The sequence below is a fragment of the Dipodomys spectabilis genome, unplaced genomic scaffold, assembly GCF_019054845.1.
Source record: "Dipodomys spectabilis isolate Male_0828 unplaced genomic scaffold, ASM1905484v1 ptg000392l, whole genome shotgun sequence".
Taxonomy (NCBI): domain Eukaryota; kingdom Metazoa; phylum Chordata; class Mammalia; order Rodentia; family Heteromyidae; genus Dipodomys; species Dipodomys spectabilis.
In genome coordinates, this window is record NW_024871069.1 from 301,037 (window position 1) to 325,997 (window position 24,961).

A 24,961-nucleotide genomic window follows, 5' to 3' on the forward strand; every position below is an offset into this window, starting at 1 on the left:
AGTCTAACACGTCAGCAATTTAAGATTACACGCAAATAAGCTAAGCACTCGGTTTTCTAAAATTACAGGTGAAGTAGAAAAGACACCAAAAAGAAAATGTATGATTATGCAGACATCATATTCTGTGTGTTTCCTTCTCGACTTGTGTTGGGTGAACGCAGGCACACAGTTAGGTCATTTGCATGTTTACCGTTAGGGCCGTGTTATATGCTGCAGTCCTACATGGATGATACAGCCTCTGTTGGCAGGATTCTAAGGTTGACACACACACCGCCGTTATTTCATTCTGTGATCATGTACCATTCATTTAACCTATTCATCCATATCTTACTTCCTGCCAGTATTTCTCTTTAAAACTAACTCTGCAGCCCGTGAGTGCGCCCATGACACTTATCTGTAACGTGGCCACAAATCAGTCTTCAGTGGCCTGTTGTGGCAATGTTCGGGCAGCCATGTTATTCTAAGGGTTGAGGCCAACCCTATACCTGCCATTTTTCCATCATCAAAGGGACTTACCAGCTGCGGGGCCTTTCTGATCACAGGTGACTCCACAGAACCACAGGGTCATCAGTCGGTCCTGCCTCCATAAAGCTGGTGGAACTTCTGCCTCACCCATCTGTAGGGCTGACCAGGGCGCACACACACACCTGATTGTGATATGGCTTTTGGTGACTGGGTGTGTCCTTGCACTAAAGTTTTGGCATATTCCTCCCCAAGCACCATCCCCCGGGCTTAAGTTGGAGCTATCAAACTGTTGGAAACAACTATCACTGGCCTGCCTCTCCTTCCCATCCTGGCCCCTACCCCTTGCACGCCCAGCTCCACCTCCACGGGGGCCGCTCACCCCCACCCAGAGCTTGCCTGCAGCCACGGCTGAAGCACAGGGACTTTGCTGGCAGCAGCCTGGTGTGCTCCTGTGGGCTCCCAGAACTACCGGGGGAAGAGGCCCAAGGCCTTGTGTGTAGACACCCAGGATTTGCGCCGGACGCGTGGAGGAGGCAGCCAATCCACAGCCCCAAGCAGAAAAGCAGCATGGTGTTGTCTGAAAATAGATGCTTGTCTCAGAGTGGGAGGAAGGGATGCTTTCCCTCTTCTGTGCCTTTCTGCATTTCCCCAGTTTTTGACACTGACACACATGGCTCTCAGGATCAGCAAAAGAACTGTGGCTGAAACAATTGTATCCATGATCCTGAGCATGGAGTGAGTGTTACATAAACCCCAGGGGTGGCCACCACAGTTACTTGGAGGCTGAGTGGGCTTCCAAGTCTCCAGCTTTTTCCCTGTAGGAGAGACAGCCTCAAAGAGAAAATGAAACTGGGAGACTCGGCCAGCAAATGTTGGCTGCTGGCGTCAGAGCCCTCGGCAGCCCCGGGCAGGGAGCATGCCCTGGCACTCTTAGGTTATTCTTTTTTAATTTAAACATAATTTTAGTCCAGAATTCGATGCAAAAGCCAGCCTTTATGATGACCATTTTAAAACCATGACAATTAACTATATTACTGACTTTGGATGGAAACACAGAGCAGGGGGTAGCAAGAACTGCATGGTTCTTTCTGTGGACATGACATAGTGACTGCAGACACCACAAAATCCACCTCAGGATCCCTATAGCTGGGGGGGGAGGGGGGGGAGAGGGTGCGGGGGGGGGGGGAGAATTCTCCATTTTCCCCTGGGGATCTGGTGAGTATCCTCTTGTCCCCAATTTGCGTTGGCTTTTCTATTACTACAGGTGGTGCCTTCAGCAGGGAAGAACTACAATTAGCAACGATTGTTAGGTTTGCTTTAAGATAGTGATATCTGCTCTTCAGGGCAGGCTGTAAGAGGCCCACCGTGTGACATTGTCTCAGCTAGACACAGACTTCCACACAGCCACCAGAGTCCAGTGGCATGTAGCTCTTTGGAAGGAATACATGCTCACAGGAGGCTGTGGCCGGCCTGAGAGACCCTGGTGTCCACCATGGAGCGCTCTCCATTTCTTATTTGGAGTGTTAAGGGTGGTTAAAGGTATCCAGCTCCTACCTAACAGCTGGACAGGCCAGTCTCTGGTCAGGACGAGCTTGATCTTGACTATGTTCCTTTAAAACTGGGTTAAAAGGCACACCCACGTTGCTGTTTTCTACTCTAAAAGGCAATTTCTAAATTTGGATTTGGGAAAAAAAAAATTGTACTCCAGCCTGAAAATCCAAGGCTCTCAGAATGCAAGCTATACCATTCTTTGTGCTAAAATCATGTAAACTGGCTTAAAAATAAATCAGAACAAAATGATGTGTGTGGAGCATATGTCTTCCATCACTTGCTTTCTAACGCCCGAGAGACGAGAGCTTGGGCTGTGGCTGCCCTGGACTATAGCAGGGTGGTCCCAAGCCCTCACAGACCAAATAGACTCAGGCTTTTCTAGTCCAAAGGCAGCTTTGATGCTAGAAACGAGTCAATAGTTTTCTTAAAAATCTACAAATTGTACTCAACAGGTAAGATGAATAAATTGAACACATTTACTTCCTCCAAGAAAAATGTCTGGCACTTGAGATTTCTAAGCTATAAGTAGATGACCGTATTTTCAACAAAAAAATAAAAACAAAAAGAGGGCTTTTTTTTTTAAAGCCCTCTTTTTATTTTATTTTATTTTCTCTCCTTACACTGGGCACAGCAAGGCATCTCTGCTTTCTAAAACAAAAACACATGCCACTGTAGTTTACCAAAGAAAAGCCAAAGACACAGAAATGTTGTGGAGATGTTTTTTTTTTTTAATTAAAAAAGGGACTCTTCGCTGTGTTTTCTGCACTTGGGAAGGGGAAATTACCTTCTCTAGATGTCGATAATTTCATTGTCAAACCTCTGAGAATTGCCAGTTCCAGGGTTTGTGAAGGAAGGTCTGGGATGGTAGCCCAGGCGGGGAGATTTCAATTAGAAGGAGCAAGGTGAACGGCTTTGTTGTCAGTCTCCAGACAGGGTAGGGTCACAACTGATTTATTTTATCGTATCCATCTATCCTCGCTCGGATTAGAGCATTCTCACCTGACGCTTCCTTTGAAACGTACAGACACCAGCTTCAGGCTGCTCCCTAACTTTTCAGTTTTGGCTTTTCATTGTTTCCAGAAATGCCATCTTTGAACGATGCCCACTTTCAAATGCTGATGAGGGCTCCCCAGCCCACCCCACCGCGGTGAGCTGGGCTCTCCAACTAACTGGAAGAGCCCCCCTAGGCGACCGGGACTGAGCCCGGCCAGTGGCTGCTTCCCCAGAGAAGCCTCAGAAATCACCCAGGCCTGAGCCCTGCTTCTAGAAGGAGCCATGCCTCTGGCCAGGATGGCTGAGAGAAAGCAGAGCTGGCATGGCTCTCCAGCCAGGCTGCCAGGTAGCCGGCAGGCAGCAGGGGGTTAATGCCGGGAGCTGGGTGGGTTTCAAACAAAAGCCCACAGGAAGGAATGGGATGGAGCACAGGCAGGGAGCGGCTGCAGGGCCCGGCCGACAGGCACAGACACAGGGGGCTCTGTCTGCCTGCCCGCTGCCCTGGCACAGTGACTAACCACCCCACCATTGTGAGCCTGAAGCCAGCCCTTTGTATGGGCCCTGGCGTCTGGAGCAGTGAAGAGGCCTTTCCTGCAGTCCCCCCCGCAAAAAAAACCCTGCAGTCCAACACCCATTCTTCCTGCTTCCAGGGCTTCTGGGGACATGACCGGGCAGCAGAAGATGCCTTTGCTCGGGGCCAAGAGGGAGACACCAACGAAAGAAGAAAAGAAAAGAAAATTATGTATAGCAGAAAGCCAGTCTCCCAACTCTGGGAGGAAAACAGACCACGTTAGGGACCCACTGAGCCTGGCTCTACCCAGCATGGCAGTACCCCCCCCCACCCCTCCCCACCATGCAGACACTGAGGCCTTGAACTCAGAGAAGCTAACTGTACAAAAAACCTGCTCCCGTGCAGCAGCGGCGCTCACTGGACACGATGTGGAAAATGAACTATGCAACTTGTGGGTGGGGACGGGAGGGAAAAACTGGGAGAGAGCAAAGGAAGGGGTGACATTGCCCAAAAAGAAATGTGTTCATTACCCGACTTACAAAACAGTGACCCCTCTCTACATCGCCTTTATAGTAATTTAAGAATTACAAAAATGAAAGAAATAAAAATGTTGAAGCAATTAAAAAGAAACATGTTCCAGGTTTTTGAGGATTCTGTGTTTAAAAATTAATCTCATTAGTAATTTCCTAGTAACTGCACATTAAAGTACTACTATTGGGAATATATACTTAGAGTCAATGGATTTCATTGTTAAAGCAACTCTAGCCTCTTGATTTTTCCTTTTTTAGAAACATGGCTAGCAGGGCACTATAGACTCATGCCTGTAATCCTAGCTAGCTACTTAGAAGGCTGAGATCTAAAGATTGAAGTTCGAAGCCAGCCTGGGCAGGAAAGTCCATGAGACTTTTGTCTCCAATTAATCATCAAGAAGCCAGAAGTGGAGCTGTGGCTCAAGTGGTAGAGTGCCAGCCTTGAGTAAAAAAGCGAAATGACAGCATCCAGGCCTTGAGTTCAAGCCTCAAAACTCTCTCTCTCTCTCTCTCTCTCTCTCTCTCTCTCTCACACACACACACACACACACACACACACACACACACAGCATCTTACTTGAATGTGTATACACAGCCTAACTTAAGACACCTAGACATTTTTACTTCCAACTTGAAAATAATGATTGAAAACCACAGGCATGTCACTCTCCGGCCTCCCTATCTTCCTTTCTAGACATATGGCGGCTGCACGCGACTGTGGTCCTGGCAGTGACGGGGCTCCCCTGTGCAGCTCCGGCCGTGGACCAGGCAGCCGGGCAGGAAGGAGCTTGGAAGCTGCTTTCGTAGGGAGACAATGGATTTCTAGGACAATGGTAAGGACAGAGCCTCTAGCTGGGAGGACCAGGCCTCAAGGCCACATTGTCCCCTCACCTGGGCTGAGGGCTCAGGTATCTGGGAGCATGCACACAGCACACACGTGTGCACACACACACACACACACACAGACGCCAGGCCTGACTCTGGGCCGCAGCAAGCAGAGCCACCCTACCCCAGCCAGCCCGCAGAGCAGCCAGACTCACCAAGCATCCAGATAGCTCCCTTCCTTCTCCCCTCCCAAGCAGACCTCTGACCCTTGACCCTGAGTCAGACAGGACCAGTCAGGGCCAAGTCTGCCTTTCAGAGACCAGAGCACTTTCGCTTTTCCGGGTACCTTCCTCCATAAATATTAAAAATTGCATTTTATAATGGCACCGGATTAAAGACCAATAAACTCAGGCTGAATTTATTATTACATATTCATTATTGTTATAGCCATTTCTCTTCTGATTAGAAAAGAAGTAAAAAGGTAAAACCTTCCGTGGCCCCTCGGTGTGTGCCTGCCTCGTGCGTGGGCCCAGACTCTCTCCCTTGAACTCCTCCATCTCAACCAGCCAGGAGAACACGGGGGCTGCCTGCCAGCTACCACTGCCCAGACCTCCCCTTGCTCTAGAATTCATTCCTGAACTCCTGGGTGGATAGGACATCCAAGACAACCCAGAACATTCCAGATCAACACTGAGAAAGGCCCCAGATCCTTCCACGACTCAAACCCCACATGGCTGGCCCTTCAGCCACTCAGATTGTCCTCAGCACCAGGTCGAGGTCTCCAACCAGAGCCTGGCCACTGCCGTCTCCACAAAGAGAGCCACCTCACGGGCAGGGCCTGGCGCTGCGCCGCCCCGCAGGACACCAGGCGGCCGGGCCTGTGCAAGCGCGAGGGGCCCTCTCCCCATGCTCTCGTGGGGTGGCTGAGAGACCTGGCCCTCCCGACTCTCCCAGAAAAAGCGTCTCCGAGCTGCCACCCCTTCCCTGGGCCCAAAGTCTGCTCAGGAAGAGCTGGTTGGTACAGGAGATGGTTAAAAATCTGCATAGTTTTTTGTGTCCGCCTCCAGAGGAAGCACGGCTCCCGCCCCCCCCCACTCCACCCCGCCCCCCCCCCCCAAGGCAAGAGGAGGGGGGAAAGCTGAGAACAGCAGTTTGCAGGCCTTGGGATGCTTTCCTCCTGGACAGCCCTGGGCCGCGCCTGCCTGGCCTGGCCTTTCCTCCGCCATGCTCGTGGCGGCCCAGCTACCAGGACTCCCTACGGTGTCTGCTGGTCCTCCGGGGTGCGGGAGGGTACGTACACACCCCCGCCCCGCCGCAGGGAGGCTGGCTCGGGCCGGCCACGCTGCTGCCTGCGGCCGCCTGGCTCTCCCTGCTTTGTGCCTCCTCTTCCGCCAGCCGTCTCCCCGCTCCAGCATGCACGCACCCGAGGCCCGCTCCCGGCCCAGAGCCACGGCCTGCTGCCCACCAGACGCCTTCCCTGTGCCCACCGAGGGTGCCCTCACCTTCTGGGACCTGGGCTCCTGGCCTCGGGTCCTGCTCGTGCCCGGGGCGCCCTGCCACTTCCTCCGAGCCTCTGCTGCTCACCCCACCCTGCTGCCCGCGCTCAGCGGCGAGCCTGGCACTGGGCCAGGCTGCCTGGGAGCCCAGCCCGGGCAGGGCGAACTTTCCAATGAGGGTATGTGGGGGGGGGGGGGATGATGTGCAGAAGCAAAGCTGGTGCCAGGAGAGAGAGTGGGCCCCAGGTGCCCAGTGGCTGCCCCCCAGCCCCCCGGCTGGTCTGCAGCTCCCCCCCGCCCCCCCCCCACCCCCACCCCCCGTCTCCTGAGTCCCATAAAGACACAGACAACACGAGCAGTTTAGTCAAAACAGTCATGTGCAGAAGCCGGCAAACAAACAAAAGCCCTTATTTATTTATTTAGTTCACACACTCAGATAAGGAGGCGTCTTTGTGCACATAATTTCACACACATCAGAAAGGAGGCAATGCTGGGAGCTCCACCGCCCGGGAGCCCTGGACATCCCGCCCGGCCTCATGAATAATTGCAATGTCTCTGCCTGGGTATTTCCATATTTAAATTGGGAAGCAGCGTATGATTAATTAAGAAGGAAAAAGGCAAAAAAAAAAATAAAAAGGAAGAAAAGCGGTGGGGGTGGTGAGCTGGACACGCTGGCCAGTGTGTGCCAAGATGCCCACTGCCGCAGCTTAACCCACCCCATGCCAGGTCCCAGGCGGCTCGGACAGAGTGCCCGCCGGGCCCACGCCGGCTGCCACCACCCCGGGGCTCCGGGGGCTCCGAGGCTCCAGTGTCAGCCCAGGAAGGGCCAAGGAGAGCAGCAACCCTGGCAGGGCCTGGCGCTGTCTCCGCAGCCTGGAACACCAGAGCCTGGGCACCGCAGCCCGGGCACCGCAGCCTGGGCACCGCAGCCTGGAACACCAGAGCCCGGGCACCGCACTGGGCACCGCAGCCTGGGCACCGCAGCCTGGAACACCAGAGCCCGGGCACCGCAGCCTGGAACACCAGAGCCTGGGCACCGCAGCCCAGGCACCGCAGCCTGGAACACCAGAGCCCGGGCACCGCAGCCCGGGCACCGCAGCCTGGAACACCAGAGCCTGGGCACTGCAGCCCAGGCACCGCAGCCTGGAACACCAGAGCCCTGGCACCGCAGCGCGGGCACCGCAGCCTGGGCACCGCAGCCTGGAACACCAGAGCCCGGGCACCGCAGCCCGGGCACCGCAGCCTGGGCACCGCAGCCTGGGCACCGCAGCCCGGGCACCGCAGCCTGGAACACCAGAGCCCGGGCACCGCAGCCCGGGCACCGCAGCCTGGGCACCGCAGCCCGGGCACCGCAGCCTGGAACACCAGAGCCCGGGCACCGCAGCCCGGGCACCGCAGCCCGGGCACCGCAGCCCGGGCACCGCAGCCCGGGCACCGCAGCCTGGAACACCAGAGCCCGGGCACCGCAGCCCGGGCACCGCAGCCTGGGCACCGCAGCCTGGAACACCAGAGCCCGGGCACCGCAGCCTGGGCACCGCAGCCCGGGCACCGCAGCCTGGGCACCGCAGCCTGGGCACCGCAGCCTGGAACACCAGAGCCCGGGCACCGCAGCCCGGGCACCGCAGCCTGGGCACCGCAGCCTGGGCACCGCAGCCTGGGCACCGCACTGGGCACCGCAGCCTGGGCACCGCAGCCTGGGCACCGCACTGGGCACCGCAGCCCGGGCACCGCAGCCCGGGCACCGCGGCCCGGGCACCGCGGCCCGGGCACCGCAGCCTGGGCACCGCGGCCCGGGCACCGCGGCCCGGGCACCGCAGCCCGGGCACCGCAGCCCGGGCACCGCAGCCCGGCACCGCGGCCTGGGCACCGCGGCCTGGGCACCGCGGCCCGGGCACCGCGGCCTGGGCACCGCGGCCTGGGCACCGCAGCCTGGGCACCGCGGCCTGGGCACCGCAGCCCGGGCACCGCGGCCTGGGCACCGCAGCCCGGGCACCGCAGCCTGGGCACCGCAGCCTGGGCACCGCAGCCTGGAACACCAGAGCCCGGGCACCGCAGCCCGGGCACCGCAGCCTGGGCACCGCAGCCCGGGCACCGCAGCCCGGGCACCGCAGCCTGGAACACCAGAGCCCGGGCACCGCAGCCCGGGCACCGCAGCCTGGGCACCGCAGCCTGGAACACCAGAGCCCGGGCACCGCAGCCCGGGCACCGCAGCCCGGGCACCGCAGCCTGGGCACCGCAGCCTGGGCACCGCAGCCTGGAACACCAGAGCCCGGGCACCGCAGCCCGGGCACCGCAGCCTGGGCACCGCAGCCTGGGCACCGCACTGGGCACCGCAGCCTGGGCACCGCAGCCTGGGCACCGCACTGGGCACCGCAGCCCGGGCACCGCAGCCCGGGCACCGCAGCCTGGGCACCGCGGCCCGGGCACCGCAGCCTGGGCACCGCGGCCTGGGCACCGCGGCCTGGAACACCAGAGCCCGGGCACCGCAGCCCGGGCACCGCAGCCCGGGCACCGCAGCCTGGGCACCGCAGCCCGGGCACCGCAGCCCGGGCACCGCAGCCTGGAACACCAGAGCCCGGGCACCGCAGCCCGGGCACCGCAGCCTGGGCACCGCAGCCTGGAACACCAGAGCCCGGGCACCGCAGCCTGGGCACCGCAGCCCGGGCACCGCAGCCTGGGCACCGCAGCCTGGGCACCGCAGCCTGGAACACCAGAGCCCGGGCACCGCAGCCCGGGCACCGCAGCCTGGGCACCGCAGCCTGGGCACCGCAGCCTGGGCACCGCACTGGGCACCGCAGCCTGGGCACCGCAGCCTGGGCACCGCACTGGGCACCGCAGCCCGGGCACCGCAGCCCGGGCACCGCAGCCCGGGCACCGCAGCCTGGGCACCGCGGCCTGGGCACCGCAGCCTGGAACACCAGAGCCCGGGCACCGCAGCCCGGGCACCGCAGCCTGGGCACCGCAGCCTGGGCACCGCACTGGGCACCGCAGCCTGGGCACCGCAGCCTGGGCACCGCACTGGGCACCGCAGCCCGGGCACCGCAGCCCGGGCACCGCAGCCCGGGCACCGCAGCCTGGGCACCGCGGCCCGGGCACCGCAGCCTGGGCACCGCGGCCTGGGCACCGCGGCCTGGAACACCAGAGCCCGGGCACCGCAGCCCGGGCACCGCAGCCCGGGCACCGCAGCCTGGGCACCGCAGCCCGGGCACCGCAGCCCGGGCACCGCAGCCTGGAACACCAGAGCCCGGGCACCGCAGCCCGGGCACCGCAGCCTGGGCACCGCAGCCTGGAACACCAGAGCCCGGGCACCGCAGCCTGGGCACCGCAGCCCGGGCACCGCAGCCTGGGCACCGCAGCCTGGGCACCGCAGCCTGGAACACCAGAGCCCGGGCACCGCAGCCCGGGCACCGCAGCCTGGGCACCGCAGCCTGGGCACCGCAGCCTGGGCACCGCACTGGGCACCGCAGCCTGGGCACCGCAGCCTGGGCACCGCACTGGGCACCGCAGCCCGGGCACCGCAGCCCGGGCACCGCAGCCCGGGCACCGCAGCCTGGGCACCGCGGCCCGGGCACCGCAGCCTGGGCACCGCAGCCTGGGCACCGCAGCCCGGCACCGCAGCCCGGGCACCGCGGCCTGGGCACCGCAGCCCGGGCACCGCAGCCTGGGCACCGCAGCCTGGGCACCGCAGCCTGGGCACCGCAGCCTGGAACACCAGAGCCCGGGCACCGCAGCCCGGGCACCGCAGCCTGGGCACCGCGGCCTGGGCACCGCAGCCTGCTAGCTTCTCTTGTGTTCATCACAGCATCTCACCACTGCCCAGGCCTAAACACGCACTTCACCCCAGAGCTCCTGCGCCCCAGGCTGACCCCGGGCCCACCCGGTCCTGACCACAGGGCTGTCCTGCCAGTAAGCGGGAGGGAGGTCTGTTGTCCCGGAAAGAATGGATGGCTCCCGGTTAAATGAAGGGGGGAAGACTGTCTTGAGGTGGGCCTATGATTGCCAAAACCTGGCAGCAGGATTCGAATTAAGAACAGCCTGGCTTCACATTCAAGGCTCATAATCCCTCTCTGTGAGAGACAGACAAAGATTCCAACTAAGTTTTCTCTACCCTGGACCTTGGCGCCCCTCTCACACCAGCCTATGGACCCAGTGAATACCTCCTGACAAGGCCGTGGGCAGAGATGCCTGCGAGAGGGATGTGAGACCAGGCAGAGGAAGTCTCTCTAGGGGGCTGTGTGCCTTTGGAGAAATGAATGCACCTCTCTGAGCCTGTTTCTCCAGGGATGCGATTCCAGGCGCTTGCTAGCCATTCCTCAAGGAGTGCAGAGATTCCAGTGCTCTGGATACTCGCAGTGACCCCGAGGCTCAGGGGATGTTTTCCCCAAGGGACAGGAGGATCTGTCTGTGCATCCCATGGAGGACGGGGAGGCACTGGCTTGCCAAAGGGACTCTCCACATGTCTGTCTCTCTCCCTCCTCCTGACAAGAGGCTCAGGCAGTCCTCAAGCTGGTGTCCCCGCCGGCCTAGAAGTTTCTGTTGGAAGGAGACCAGGCCAGGCCTCAGTTTCCCTGACCTTTCTAGACAAATTCCAGACTCAATAAGGAGGAGGGAGACAGTGCCCAGACCCTCCGGTTCTGATTCATTGTGTTTGTTTGTTTATCCACTTATTTTCTGTGTTGGTCCTGGGTGGAATTCAGGGCCTAGGCACTGTCCCTGAGCTGTTTCTCTTGTGGCGGTTGCTCTACCACTTGATCCACACCTCCACTTCTGGTTTTTTGCTGGTTAATGGGAGATAAGTGTCTCACAGACTTTTCTGTCTAGGCTGGCTTTGAACCACAATCCTCAGATTTACGTGTGTGAGCCGCGAGCACCTGACTTCTGTTTGATTTTTTTGTCTGTTCTGTTGTTGTCTTTGCTTCGGTTTGTTGCTTTGTTTTTGGAGACAGGATCTCACTGTAGAACCCATGCAGCTACACGGTGCTGGGATGACCACTGTGTACCACCAAGCCTGGTGTCCCATGCCACCTTTCTTGGGTTTTCCCAAGATGGAACCCAAGGTCATTACCTCGCAAGACAGAAGCAGAGACCCCGGAGGTGGGGGGTTATAAGAAGCAGGAAGGGGAGAGTGACCCTCACCCTTCAAAGCCAGACAACCTCTCGAAGCTGTGACAGAGAGACAGCCAGGGGACACTGCTGGCTTTGGAGGTAGAGGAGGCTGGAACAGGTGCTTTGCTTTGTCCCCCCCTGGAGCATCCAGAAGCCAGCTCTGTCAAGACCTTTGCTTTCGGCCCAGTGAGGCCCACATCAGACTTCGGACCTCCCAGGCTGTGAGAAACATGTCTTCACTGCCTCAGGGCGGCCACAGGGCACTGGGACCCCCACATCCCAGTGCCAGGTAAGTCTGCAAGGACAGACCGCAGGACGCAGCCTGCATCACGGCCACTCCATGTGGGGTCAGCTGGGCGCATCCCTGTACCCTGGGCCCTGCAGTCAGGTGGGAAAACACCGGTGGAGCCTCCTCTCCCCCGTTCCTGGTGAAGCTACTCCTCCTCCTCCTCCTCCTCCTCCTCCCCTTCCTCTCCCTCCTCCCTCTGGCCAACAGTGTCAGGGCCCGGGGCAGCCTATTTTGTCCCTCAATCCCGTTCATACTTTGGCAAAACATAGTTTGGGTCACTGTCTGTGAACTTTTTTTTTCTTTTTGCCAGTCCCAAGGCTTGAACTCAGGGCCTGGGTGCTGCCCCTGAGCTTCTTTTGCTCAAGGCTAGCGCGCTACCACTTGAGCCACAGCGCACTTCCAGCTTTGTCTGTGTATGTGGTACTGAGGAATCGAACCCAGGGCTTCATGCAGGCGAGGCAAGCATTCTACCACTGAGCCACATTCCCACCCATTTTGTTTTGTGCTAATGTGTGCTAGTACTGAAGCTTGAACTCAGGGCCTCATACTTATTTGCTTTGCTTGCCTGGATGGTGCTCTATCACTTGAGCAATGCCTCCAGCCTTTCTATCCAGCACTGTGAGCAGCTGGCTCAGGTGAGACGCAGGCTTTCCACACACCTGGACCTTGTTTTCCTGTTTCCGGAAGGCAGGGGTCACTCTGGGCAGTAGGTTTGTTTGATTTGCCATTCAATGAGTCCCTTTCTTCTATTTTACCTAAGCTTGGGAGCCTGAGGAGACTAAGTCACCCCAACCTAAGCATCTACCTGTTTTCTACTGTCCCCAGCACACACCGGCTTGCCAGGAGGTGAATGGGGTCACTAGACACAACCTGGCCATTTGAGCTGAAGTTTAAATCACTCTAAAATGAGGGGTGTGTCCTTCCCTGGCTCCACAAACTGAGGCTGGTCTCCGTGACTGCTGCAGACAAGAAATACAACTCTGTTTTGAAAGTATACATGTTGATCCTTTGCAGCTCTGTGTGTGTGTGTGTGTGTGTGTGTGTGTGTGTGTGTGTGTGTGTGTGTGTCCATTCCGGGGTTTGAATTTAGGGCCTCTCACTCTTGCTTGTTGGTGTTTGCACTCAAGGCTAGCACTCTACCACTGAGCAACAGCTCTATTTTCTGGCTTTTTGCTGGTTAATTAGAGTTAAGAGTCTCACAGACTTTTCTAGACAACTGGCTTCGAACTGAGAGCCTCAGATCTCAGCCTCCTGGGTAGCTAGGTGTGATCTACTGGTACCTGGCTTTTTGTTTGTTTGTTTTGTTTTTTTTTGTCATGTGTGATGTGTCTATTTGTCTATTCCCTGGTAAAACCTCAGACTCAAAGCTACCGCTGGTGGCTGACCTGTCCTCCATCTACTCCTCAAGTTAAGGTTCAAGGGTGCTGGGTGGTTTGGTCCTCCATCTTCTGGAACAGAGAGGTGGAGGAGCCGTGCATCCCTGCAGACAGTCAGTATGGCTACAGACCCCAGAGCTGGGCCACAGGCCGGGGCCGTGAGGAGACGCTGCCTCTGGCTGGGTAGCTGTTGGAGAACCCCACTGGAATGATGCTAGCCCATGCAGAGAGCCAGTGGCACCTCTGGGCTGGGGCCTGCCCCCGGGCTCGGAGGGGCTGGCTGACCGTTCCTCTTAGGATAAAAAGAAACACAAACAGTAACGGGAAAGGCAAGCAATTGCGAGCGGACGTGAGCTATGCGTGAGGGGGAGAGGGGTGACCAGCAGGACACGGGGCGTGCGCACGTGTGCGGTCTGCCAGCACACACCCGAGCCAGAGCTTTAGGATGCCCATGTTGTGGTGAGGACTCAGACAGGCGAGGTGAGACCCGGAGGACCTGGCTGTGCCAGGCCAGGCCTGTGGGCAGAGCTGGCCCTTGGGGCAGGACAACAATACAGCCAGGTGTTACTGGCCTAGCACGGGGATAGGAACAAAGTTCAAAGTTCAAGTCCAAGTTCACTCATTCCTCTCCCAAGCTCAAGCTCACAGTCCACGTCCTCTCTCCCCTTCTGTGTGTCCTTGACCACCTGGGCGGCACTGCTTGCTTGCGCCTTTAGGACCAGAGCATTGCCTCCAGAGCACGCATCAAGTCTCTCCTCTTGGGGAGAATTTTACTTCAGTTCACCTCAATCAGATCAGGCCTTAAAGAAGCAAGCTGGCACGGGTACCTGCACAGCTCAGCTCCCCTGTGAAGTTCACAGGAAAGCTACAAAACCCTCTTTCCTTCCACCCCGTCTTCCTTCTAAGGCCCTGGCTGGGCCCCGGTCACAGGAAAGCCCCCCTTAATCACAAGCCACCTCATGGGCACATGGGCCCCGCAGCCTCTTGGGGTTTGGGGGGGCTCGATCTGAACACGTGTTTCCTTCACATCTGGAATCTGGCTTTCCTCCTCCAGAGACCCCATCTGACAGCCTGCCGCAGAGTGCAGGGGTCTGAGGGGCGGCCTCTCCCGCCTGCCCAGGTGAGTGCTGGGGGGGGGGGGTCTCTCCCGCCTGCCCGGTGAGTGTGGGGGGGCCTCTCCCGCCTGCCTGGTGAGTGCGGGGACCTCTCCTGCCTGCCCAGTGAGTGCGGGGGCCTCTCCCGCCCGCCCAGGTGAGTGCGGGGGGCCTCTCCCACCTGCCCAGTGCGTGCGGGGGGGGGGGGGGGGGGGCCTCTCCCGCCTGCCCAGTGAGTGCGGGGCCTCTCCTGCCTGCGCCTGCCTGCCCGGTGAGTGCAGGGGCCTCTCCTGCCTGCCTGGTGAGTGCGGGGGGGGGGGGGGGGTCCTCTCCTGCCTGCCCGGTGAGTGCGGGGGCCTCTCCTGCCTGCCCGGTGAGTGTGGGGGCCTCTCCCGCCTGCCCAGGTGAGTGCGGGGGGGGGGGCCTCTCCCGCCTGCGCCTGCCTGCCCAGGTGAGTGCGGGGGGCCTCTCCCGCCTGCCCAGTGAATGCGGGGCCTCTCCTGCCTGCGCCTGCCTGCCCGGTGAGTGCGGGGGCCTCTCCTGCCTGCGCCTGCCTGCCCAGGTGAGTGCGGGGGGGCCTCTCCTGCCTGCCCGGTGAGTGCGGGGGCCTCTCCTGCCTGCCCGGTGAGTGTGGGGGCCTCTCCTGCCTGCCCAGGTGAGTGCGGGGGGCCTCTCCCACCTGCCCAGGTGAGTGTGGGGGGGCCTCTCCCGCCTGCCCGGTGAGTGTGGGGGGGCCTCTCCCGCCTGCCCGGTGAGTGCGGGGGCCTCTCCTGCCTGCCCGGTGAGTGTGGGGGCCTCTCCCGCCTGCCCAGGTGAGTGCAGGGGGCCTCTCCCGCCTGCCCAGGTGAGTGTGGGGGGGTCTCTCCCGCCTGCCCGGTGAGTGTGGGGGCCTCTCCCGCCTGGCCAGGTGAGTGCGGGGGGCCTCTCCCGCCTGCCCAGGTGAGTGCGGGGGGGGGGGGGGGCCTCTCCCGCCTGCCCGGGTGCTCCTGGAAGTCTCCAGCATCTCACCGCGCGGGGTCAGTGTTGGGAGGGAGGCCTGTCACATGTCCTCCCCCAGGGTTCGGGCACGGAGGAAGCAAGCTCAGGGGAGTGTGGGGGCTTTGCTATGCTCCTCCATGGGGCATTTTCTACCCATGGGTGCCCCCTAGGGACTAGGCCAGTTCCAGAGCTGCAGGCTGCTAGTTTAAAGCCAAAGGGGGAAAGTGGGGGAGAAGAATCTGGTAGAAGGGTGGCTAGGCCTGACCCATGGGCTGGACTAGGCTGAGGGCAGGGATCAAGGTCGGTCTTTCCCCAGGGACCAGGCCCACAGGGTCCAGTGCCTGTCCCCTGAGGCCCTGTCCCCTGAGGCCCTGTCCCGAGGCCCCGTCCACAGCTCCTCCGCATCCCCAGCACTGGCGATGCCCAGCAGAGTGCCAGGCTGCCCGGGCACGCCAAGGTGGCCACGGCTTCCTGCTTCGGCTGGGCAGCTCAGGAGCCAGGCCCCCCAGGCCCCCCGGCCCCGGGCACGGGGCGGGCGGCTTGTCCGCCTTCCCGCAGGGGCTGAGCATGTGCAGCCCGGGGACCCTGCGCCCCAGGAGCCCGGAGCAGACAAGGCCCTGCGGCTCTTTCCCCTTTAAGAGCCCGGGCGGCGGCCGGCCGAGGGGAGGGAAAGCGTCGAGACGTTCCCTTCCCGACTCCCAGCCTTTGTTCGTGCTGGAGGCCGGAGCCCCAGGGCGGCCAGGCCCGGCCAAGCCCCCGGCCCCGAGCGCCGCCCGCCCGGGGGCGCCCTGGGCCCCGAGCCGCGCACGGCCGGCGGGCGGGCGGGCGGAGGGCGCGGGGCGCGGGGCGGAGGGCGCAGGGCCGAGGGCGGAGGGCGCGGGGCGCGGGGCGGAGGGCGCAGGGCCGAGGGCGGAGGGCGCGGGGCGCGGGGCGGAGGGCGCAGGGCCGAGGGCGGAGGGCGCGGGGCGCGGGGCTCGGGGCCGAGGGTGCGGGGCGGAGGGCGCGGGGCGCGGGGCCGAGGGTGCGGGGCGGAGGGCGCGGGGCGCGGGGCTGAGGGCGCGGGCCGAGGGCGCGGGGCGCGGGCACGGGGCGGAGGGCGCAGGCTGAGGGCGGAGGGCGCGGGCTGAGGGCAGAGGGCGCGGGCCGAGGGCGCGGGGCGCGGGCACGGGGCGGAGGGCGCGGGCCGAGGGCGGAGGGCGCGGGCCGAGGGTGCGGGGCGCGGACACGGGGCGGAGGGCGCGGGGCGGAGGGCACGGGGCGGAGGGCGCGGGCCGAGGGCGCGGGGCGGAGGGCGCGGGGCGGAGGGCGCGGGGCGGAGGGCGCGGGGCGGAGGGCGCGGGCCGAGGGCGCGGGGCGGAGGGCGCGGGGCGCGGGCCGAGGGCGCGGGGCGGAGGGCGCGGGGCCGAGGGTGCGGGGCGGAGGGCGCGGGCCGAGGGCGCGGGGCGCGGGGCGGAGGGCGCGGGCGCGGGGCGGAGGGCGCGGGGCGCGGGGCCGAGGGTGCGGGGCGGAGGGCGCGGAGCGCGGGGCCGAGGGTGCGGGGCGGAGGGCGCGGGGCCGAGGGCGCGGGCCGAGGGCACGGGGCGGAGGGCGCGGGCCGAGGGTGCGGGGCGGAGGGCGCGGGGCGCGGGGCGGAGGGCGCGGGCCGCGGGCGCGGGGCGCAGGACTTACCGGGTCGTCGGCGAGCTGAGGGTCAAGTTCACGGCCAGCCGCGGCCCGAGGTCCCGCCCGCGGGCGCGGGGCGCCGTGGTCACCCAGGTCGCCCGGGCCTCGCCACCCCAACTTGGTGCACCGCCGCCGAGCGGCACGTTTCCGGGCTTGGCGGGCGCGGGGCTGGGCCTGGGCGACGCCCGGCTTGCCAACAAAGGAGAGGGGGAGGAAGAGACTGGGGGACAGGGCCGGGCAGGGCGGGCGGCCCCGCAGGCCCGGGACCGGGGCGCCCTGGCCCCGATAGGAGATCCCGCGCCCCAGCCTGGCGGTGCCTGCCAGGCCAGTCCCCTCCCCAGGGAACCGTCTGGAAGAGCCTGGGTGGGCACAGCAGCGGCCCGGGCCCCCCAAACACGTCCCCCCGGGGCACAGCGGGGATGCCCAACCCATCTTCACCCCAGAACCCACACCTGGCTCAGCCTGGGATACCGCGGGCAGCTGGACCCCGGTTTCCACTGAAGGTAGTGGACTGGCAGTGAATACCGGGCCCTGTTCTCGGCCTGCCAGGTGAAGGGCTGGTGCTGCTGGTCCAGGCCTGAGCCACCATTTTCTGATCCCTCTCTCTGCCTGGCACCCACGCTTCCCAGAGTAGGGTGCTGGAGACACATCGGGGGTCAGGGAGGCCGTGGAGCAGCCTATAGGATGGACAAAGTCCCCACAAACCGGAAGGGACCTGCAGGCTCTGGGTCAGGTGCGGAGGGGCAGTGTGGGTGGGGAGCTGGCCCCAGCATGCCGGACCGGCCCTGCTCTCCCCCACATCCAGCCAGCCTACCACCTGAATTTGTTCATGGGAAAAACACTCCACCTCAGCCTGCTATTTAGAATAGTTGCAGGCCAGAAGAACAGGACTTTTTGCCTGTTAGTTCCAAAACAACAGACACAGCCTTTTGGGGGGTTGTGGGAGTGAGGGGGGACTGGAAGACAACGTTCATTGTCTCTTCGGCTCCTCTCTGAAAGTGGGGGCTTTCCCTTTAGGCCACCTCCCAACCTGCCACCTTCCTGGGATCGGTCGGATTCCCACACCTGGTTCCTGGGGAGGCAGTCAACCCTAGAAGTGTGATCAAGCTGCACACCCTCCCAGAAACTCCCAGGACATAGCAGTGGCAGAGGTGGCCAGATCCTGCCAGGGCCAATTGGGACAGCATGTGGCACCCCCACCTTGATAGCCACAGATGCCCCGCATCCCTAACGATTCGTTCCTCGCCCAGGGAGCGCCCGCCCACGGCGGAGGCAGGAGGCTGGCTGGGAGAGGGGCGCCCTCTTCCTCCCATGTCTTCACTGCTGTCTCTGTTCCTTCTCCCCAGGCCAGTGGATGCGTGGTCAGCGGCTCAGTCCAGGGCAGAGAGATCGAAATTTTATCAAGGCAGGGTACCCGGGTGCCGACACTTCCAGAACGCTTGCGGTATCCCCATGCTAAACCAAGCTCCTAGGGCTGGGAAGGCGGCTCAGTGGTAGAGCGCTAGCCTTGAGCTGAAGAGCTGAGGGACAGCGCCTAGGCCCAGAGTTCAGGCCCCACGACCGGACCAAAAAACAACAACAATAACAAGAAACCAAGCTCCTCATGCAGGATGTGGAACTTTCTGCTGGAGAGGTCTGTCTGCTCTGCACTGGGGCCTTCAATGTACAGGCGCTCAGGACAGTCTTCCTGAGCTTTCATTCCTGAGCTTTTGGATTCCTTGTGCTCAGTTTGCCTCGTGGTGCGTGTCACCCTAGTTCTACTGAAGACCAGTAATATTAGGCTGGGTGTGGCGCTGGATGCCTGTTTAAAAAGAGGAAAAGAAAGGAGGCCAACAAGGAGACGGTGGCTCACGCCTGTCATCCTAGCGACTTGGGAGGCTGAGATCTGAGGATTGCGGTTCAAAGCCAGCCAGGGCAGGAAAGTCTGTCTGTAAGATTCTTACCGCCAATTGACCACCAAAAAGCCAGAAGTGCAGCTGTGGGTCAAGTGATTGAGTGATAGCTAAGAAACAGCATCCAAGCCCTGAGTTCAAGCCCCAGGACTGGCACCAAGAAGTAGAAAAGACAAAAGGAAACTGCCCCTGAGCCTGGCTGACAATGAAAACATTGCAGTTGGGCAATTGGGCTTATTCCCTGAGTTCTCATGGGTGCTGATGCGCTGCACTGGCTTACCACGGTGAGAGACAGCCTGCAGTCACTTCACCTACATCTGCAAGTCAAATTTAGTAAAAGAAATACACACACACACACAACACACACATTAACCAAGAAAGTCAGGCTCAGCTACATAGTCCAAAACAAGAATTTTAAAAATCCAGGCCTTGTCTCAAAACAAACTCAAAATTTTCAGCCGGAGGGCAGCTGGGGATTGAACACAGGGCCCTCCTGCGCGTGTGGCCACAGCCCATGTAGCCAGCCCTGCTCAAGGTATTTATGGCTGTGTCTATTTCTCCTTCCTTCCTTTTTTAATCTGTAGCCCAAAGGACAGGTATTCATAACTTTGTCGAAACATTCTTCAATGTAGACTATCACAAAAACTTCACACAGTACCCTATATACTTTTAAAAAAATTAAAAAAAAAATTTTTGCAGTCATGGGGCTTGAACTCTGGGCCTGGGCACTGTGCCTCAGCTCTTCAGCTCAAGGCAAGCCCCTTACCACTTGAGCCACAGCGCCACTTCTGGTTTTCCGGTGGTTTACTGGTGATAAGAATCTCACGGGCATTCCTGCCCTGGCTGGCTTTGAACTGTAATCCTTAGATCTTAGCCTCCTCAGTAACTAGGATTACAGGCCTGAGCCACAGGCTAGGTATTATTATTTTTTAATCAGTGAAAAGTCAGTTTAAAGCCAGCATATTTGACTCATAACCCTAGCTACTCAGGAGGCTGAAATCTGAGGACCATGGTTCAAAGCCAGCCTAGGCAGAACAGTCTGAGATTCTAATCTCCAATTAACCACCAAAAAGCTGAAAGTGGAACTATGGCTCAAGTGCTAGAGCACTAGCATTGAGTGAAAAAGCTCAGGGACAGCACTCAGGCTCTGAGTTCAAGCTCCAGTACTGGCAAAAATAAATAAACTAAAAAAGAAACGAACACACTGTAACAATACTTTTTTTTTAACTGGGAAACACTGGAAGGCCAAGCAGAGCTCGTGACTGCTCGTGACCTCTGCCTGGCCAGAAGGCCCAGACGAGCGCCCTGCAGACCTCACAGGTGGCATGAATCCTGCAACATTTGCAGAACCACAGTGTCGGGAGAAACACGCTGTGGCACACCGTGTTCCTATCCTTCTGTGCCTCCATTCCCATTTAGAACTTGGTTAAAAATTATTTTTTAACTGTTTTAGGCAATTATTTTTCATATCCACAGGCTGTTAGAGAATCTGCTCCACTGGGGAGGGAAAGACACCAAAGCGATCAGGGATGCACCTCCCCTCCGCCTCCCCGGTCCCTTATGAGAGCCTCTCGCAAGAGGGACGTGAGTGGTGGCCAACCAACATGCATCAATCAGCCACTGCGTCCAAGTCCGAAGATAGGTAGGCTCAGCCTACCAGCTATCAGCCAGGTGACTCTGAACAAAGTAAACATTCACCTATGTGCTTCAGCATCTCCAAATCTGAAGCAGGCAAGAAAACACTCTTTAAGCTGGAGATGAGCTAGAACTAGTGTTTCCTGGGTGGCCCTCATTGGCCCACTCACCACCCCCAACAGCCCTGGAGAAGATGCAAAGTGACTGGCAAAGAGCCCTAGAGAAACAAACCCTTGACCCCATGCCCTGGAAGCCAGCACAGTCCAGAGAGGCCACAGGGTCGGCAGCCACCCCAGTCCGGAAGGGCTGGCCCAGGGACAGGGCTCTCCCTCATTCTTCCCTGTCCAGAACCTGAGCTCAGCGGTGACTCGTGGGCACAGCAGCCCCCCAGGGGGAGTGGCCATCAGAGGAACTGAGTGGAGGAAGGGCGGGGGCGCTGGCTCTGGCACCGCGTCCCCAGCTACCATGGTGCTGTGCACTTGTACTTCCTCTTACTGGAGCCTGGCTGTCCTCCCTGCCCTGTCCCGGAGCCTAGCCTTCGTGCCTGGCCAGCAAAAAAAGAAAAGAGATATGCTTGATTTTATTTAACTTGTTTACAAAAAGGAAAGTGTTCATTAAAGAAAATCTGGAAATATAGAAAAGTACAAAATAAAAAACAAAAACCCACGAGGTAATTACTGGGTACATTTTGTTCGAAGTCCTCTGGTATATTCCAATCAGTGTGTGTGTGTGTGTGTGTGTGTATTATATATAATTGGATCATATTATAGATATACACGTATAATGATTAGATCATACTACAAGTTATTTTTACAATCTGTTTAATATGTTGAAGCACTTTATGTCATTAAATACTCTGCTCTACAAAATTTTAAAGAGTAAGAGCTAAAGTTATTTTGAACTGTCCTTTAGCTTTGTCATTCAAGGCTGATGCTCTACCACTTGAGCCACAATACCACTTCTTTTTCTGGTTAACTGGACGTAAGAGTCTCATGGACTTTTCTGCCTGCGCTGGCTTTGAATCAGGATCCTCAGATCACCAGCCTTGAGCAAAACAAAAAGCCCAAGAGAGTTTGAGACCCTCAGTTCAAGCCCCACATACCTGTCCTTCCCAGACAGGAGGCCCAGCCTCTTCTGAGTTAGAATAGTCTCTGCCTATGTATAGATTGGCAGGCCTGAAGAATATTAATGCATCTGGAGCTAGGTGGGGTGGAACCTAAGACAATTCTCAGGAGCTTAGGGGATAGAAGTGGTCCAGATACCCCTACTCACCCCATCAATTCCTGCCCCAGCCCTAGGTGCCTCCTTCCCAGAACCTAACTCCAGACTCACAATATGGTGAGTAAACCCCATGGAAGAAGGTGAGAGTTGATGCGTGAACTGGAAAGCCCCGGGCCCAAGAAGTTCCTGTTCTTGAAGTCAGAAGATCTAAGAACTCCTCTGTCCATGGGCCATGAAATCAGGGAAGAGCCCATGTGTTTTCTGTTTAGAGAGGGGCCTGTCCAGTTCCTTTGTCTAGTTCTTTAATGCAGAAGGGGAAAATGTGCAGCTCAGATCTCTGAGGTACTTTTGAGACTGGAAAATCTGGATAGCTGTAGATGTGCAAAGTGTGTTGGGCCTCCAGCTCAGGACTAGCACCCCACATGCTGCCTGCTGCCAACGCCCAACCTTACAACCTAAAAAGCCACAGTGGAACCAGAACAACCCTTAGCTCGTCTCTGGTAGATGCAGGCGAGAGGCAGCCTCGCGGAGCCGTGAGGCCTGGCTCCCATAATAACGGGGAGCTCTCACCCACATTTGTCACCTGGGAATCACCACCTTTTCCTCCTGGATGGACAGTGCCCATCTCTCCCCCTTTCCCACGAAGGTGGTCTTCAACCTACAAAGGTGCCATTTAGGAATTGCAGATTGGGCAACGGTAACAAACTCGTGAAGGATTTCGCAAAGGTACTGACAGGGACTGGAGAAACAGCACCAGGAATCTGGGTACTTCCCCCGCCAGCGATCCTGAGCAAAGACCCTCACCCGGGCGCCTGGAGGGGGACCAAGGAGCCCTGGCGCGGAGACGCGCTTTCAACTTGACAAGGAGCTTATCAGGCCGGGGCCCCGGGGCGGCCCAGGGGCGTGGGTGGGGGGCGGCCCAGGGGCGTGGGTGCGGGGCGGCCGGGCCCAGGGGCGTGGGTACGGGGCGGCCCAGGGGCGTGGGTGCGGGGCGGCCCAGGGGCGTGGGTGGGGAGCCCAGGGGCGTGGGTGCGGGGCGGCCGGGCCCAGGGGCGTGGGTACGGGGCGGCCAGGGGCGTGGGTGGGGAGCCCAGGGGCGTGGGTGCGGGGCGGCCGGGCCCAGGGGCGTGGGTGCGGGGCGGCCGGGCCCAGGGGCGTGGGTGCGGGGCGGCCCAGGGGTGTGGGTGGGCGGCCAGGGGCGTGGGTGGGGGCGGCCCAGGGGCGTGGATGCGGGGCGGCCCAGGGGCGTGGGTGGGGGGCCCAGGGGCGTGTATGCGGGGCGGCCCAGGGGTGTGGGTGGGGGGCCCAGGGGCGTGGGTGGGGGGCGGCCCAGGGGCGTGGGTGGGGGGCGGCCAGGGGCGTGGGTGCGGGGCGGCCGGGCCCAGGGGCGTGGGTGCGGGGCGGCCAGGGGCGTGGGTGCGGGGCGGCCCAGGGGCGTGGGTGCGGGGCGGCCCAGGGGCGTGGGTGCGGGGCGGCCCGGACCCAGGGGCGTGGGTGCGGGGCGGCCCAGGGGCGTGGGTGCGGGGCGGCCAGGGGCGTGGGTGCGGGGCGGCCAGGGGCGTGGGTGCGGGGCGGCCAGGGGCGTGGGTGCGGGGCGGCCCAGGGGCGTGGGTGCGGGGCGGCCGGGCCCAGGGGCGTGGGTGCGGGGCGGCCGGGCCCAGGGGCGTGGGTGCGGGGCGGCCGGGCCCAGGGGCGTGGGTGCGGGGCGGCCGGGCCCAGGGGCGTGGGTGCGGGGCGGCCCAGGGGCGTGGGTGCGGGGCGGCCGGGCCCTTCGGTGTCAGCTCTGCCGCAGCGGAGGGGAAAGGGGCAGAGGTGACCATGCAAGGCCCGGAGCGCGCGGCCCGCGGTGCCCCGGCAGCCACGATCGCGGGACCCCGGGGAGCACGAAGGGCAAAGCCAAGGCCCCGGGCCCCGGCGGGCTCCTCGGTGTGCGCTCGGGGTGCCGACGCCGCGGCGCGGGCCGCCCGGCCAGCCTCGGGGCCGCCGCGCCCGCGCTCCCCGCTCCGGCCCGCGCGGCGAGCCCGGGCCCTGCCCCGCGAACCGCGGCTGCCCGGGCCGTCCCCGCCCCGGGGCCCCGGCCTCCGCACACCTGGGCTGCGCCGGAGGCGCGCGGACCGCGGGCACCGCCCAGTTGGCACGGCCCGAGGGCGGCCGGCCGCCAGCCTCCCGCCATCTCAGCCCGCCCCGGAAGCAGCGCGACGCGCTGACGCAGGGCGGGGCGGAGCCTCGGCGGCCAGGGGCGGGCCCCTACGTGACTTCCGGAAGCGCGGGGAAGGTGCGACAGGCCGCGCGGAATCGGTGTCGCAGCCCGGAGTTGGAGTCTCTAGGAGCGACGTCGGACATCTCCGGCGATGGGCGGCGCAGGCGCAGAGGCGCTGCCGAGTGGGCGGGGTCATGGGCGGAACCTGGGCAGTACGCTCCCAATGCGCTCGCAGATCTGCGCCGGCGGCAGAGCGGGGGCGGGGCCTGGGCGTCAGAGCGGGGGCGGGGCCTCGGGGGCGGGGCCTGGGCGGGGCCTGGGCGGCAGAGCGGGGGCGGGGCTCGGGGCGGGGCCTGGGCGGCGGGGGCGGGGCCTCAGCCCGAGGCCTGCTCCGGGCTCCTGCCACCTGCATGGTTGGTCCCAGCACCCAGGATCCGTCTAGTTCTCTGGATCGTGGGGTGGATTTCATTTCGTTTCAGCCGGATTTTACTTCCACTATACTTTTCCATTTTAAAATCTTAACTCTTTCTCTTCGCTGAACCAGACAGCGAAGGGTTTTGTAAAGCCTGGTCCAGTACAAAGTAAGAAGATGAGCTGGTGCTGGCTGCTCACACCCAGAAGATCTGAGATCCGAGCATCACAGTTCGAAGCCAGCCCAGGCAAGGAAGTCCATGAGACTCATCTCCCACGAACCACCTAACGCCGGAGTGAAAAAGCTCAGGCCCAGGCCCTGAGTTCAAGCCCTAGGACAGGCACACGCACAGTGTGTTAAATGTGCTCAGCACCGTGGCGATTATCAGGCTTACAAAGGAATGAAGGTCTTCGTGTGTGTGCTCAGGGCCTGGGGCTTGAACTCTCAAGGCTGGCACTCTACCACTTGGACCACACACCTCCACTCCCAACTGCCACGCCGACTCCAGTGGAGTCTGCTTAGCATGGGAAACCATCTATCAGACCAAGATAGGGGCTTCAGAGACCTATCTCTGAGTTCTGGGACTTCACCGAAGTCTACCTCAGAGAATGGGGCTTTACAGAAACCTATCTCCAAGTTTTGGGACTTCACCGAAGTCTACCTCGGAGAATAGGGCTTCTGAGAGGCCTACTCCTGGAAAGGCTGGCAAACCCATGGGAAAGATG

General features: G+C 61.2%; 1 protein-coding gene and 1 pseudogene across 1 annotated transcript; one reads left to right on the forward strand and one right to left on the reverse strand.

The window, feature by feature from the left end:
• Positions 1-2,570: 2,570 nt before the first annotated feature.
• LOC122096835 lies at positions 2,571-2,673 on the reverse strand (annotated as a pseudogene).
• A 3,426-nt stretch (positions 2,674-6,099) lies between these two features.
• LOC122096820 (collagen alpha-1(I) chain-like) lies at positions 6,100-15,779 on the forward strand. The gene is made up of 5 exons (XM_042667344.1): positions 6,100-6,165; positions 6,271-6,550; positions 7,105-10,277; positions 14,688-14,798; positions 15,609-15,779. The coding sequence occupies exons 1-5, from the start codon at positions 6,100-6,102 to the stop codon at positions 15,777-15,779; spliced, it is 3,801 nt and encodes a 1,266-aa protein (XP_042523278.1).
• The last annotated feature ends 9,182 nt before the right edge of the window (positions 15,780-24,961 follow it).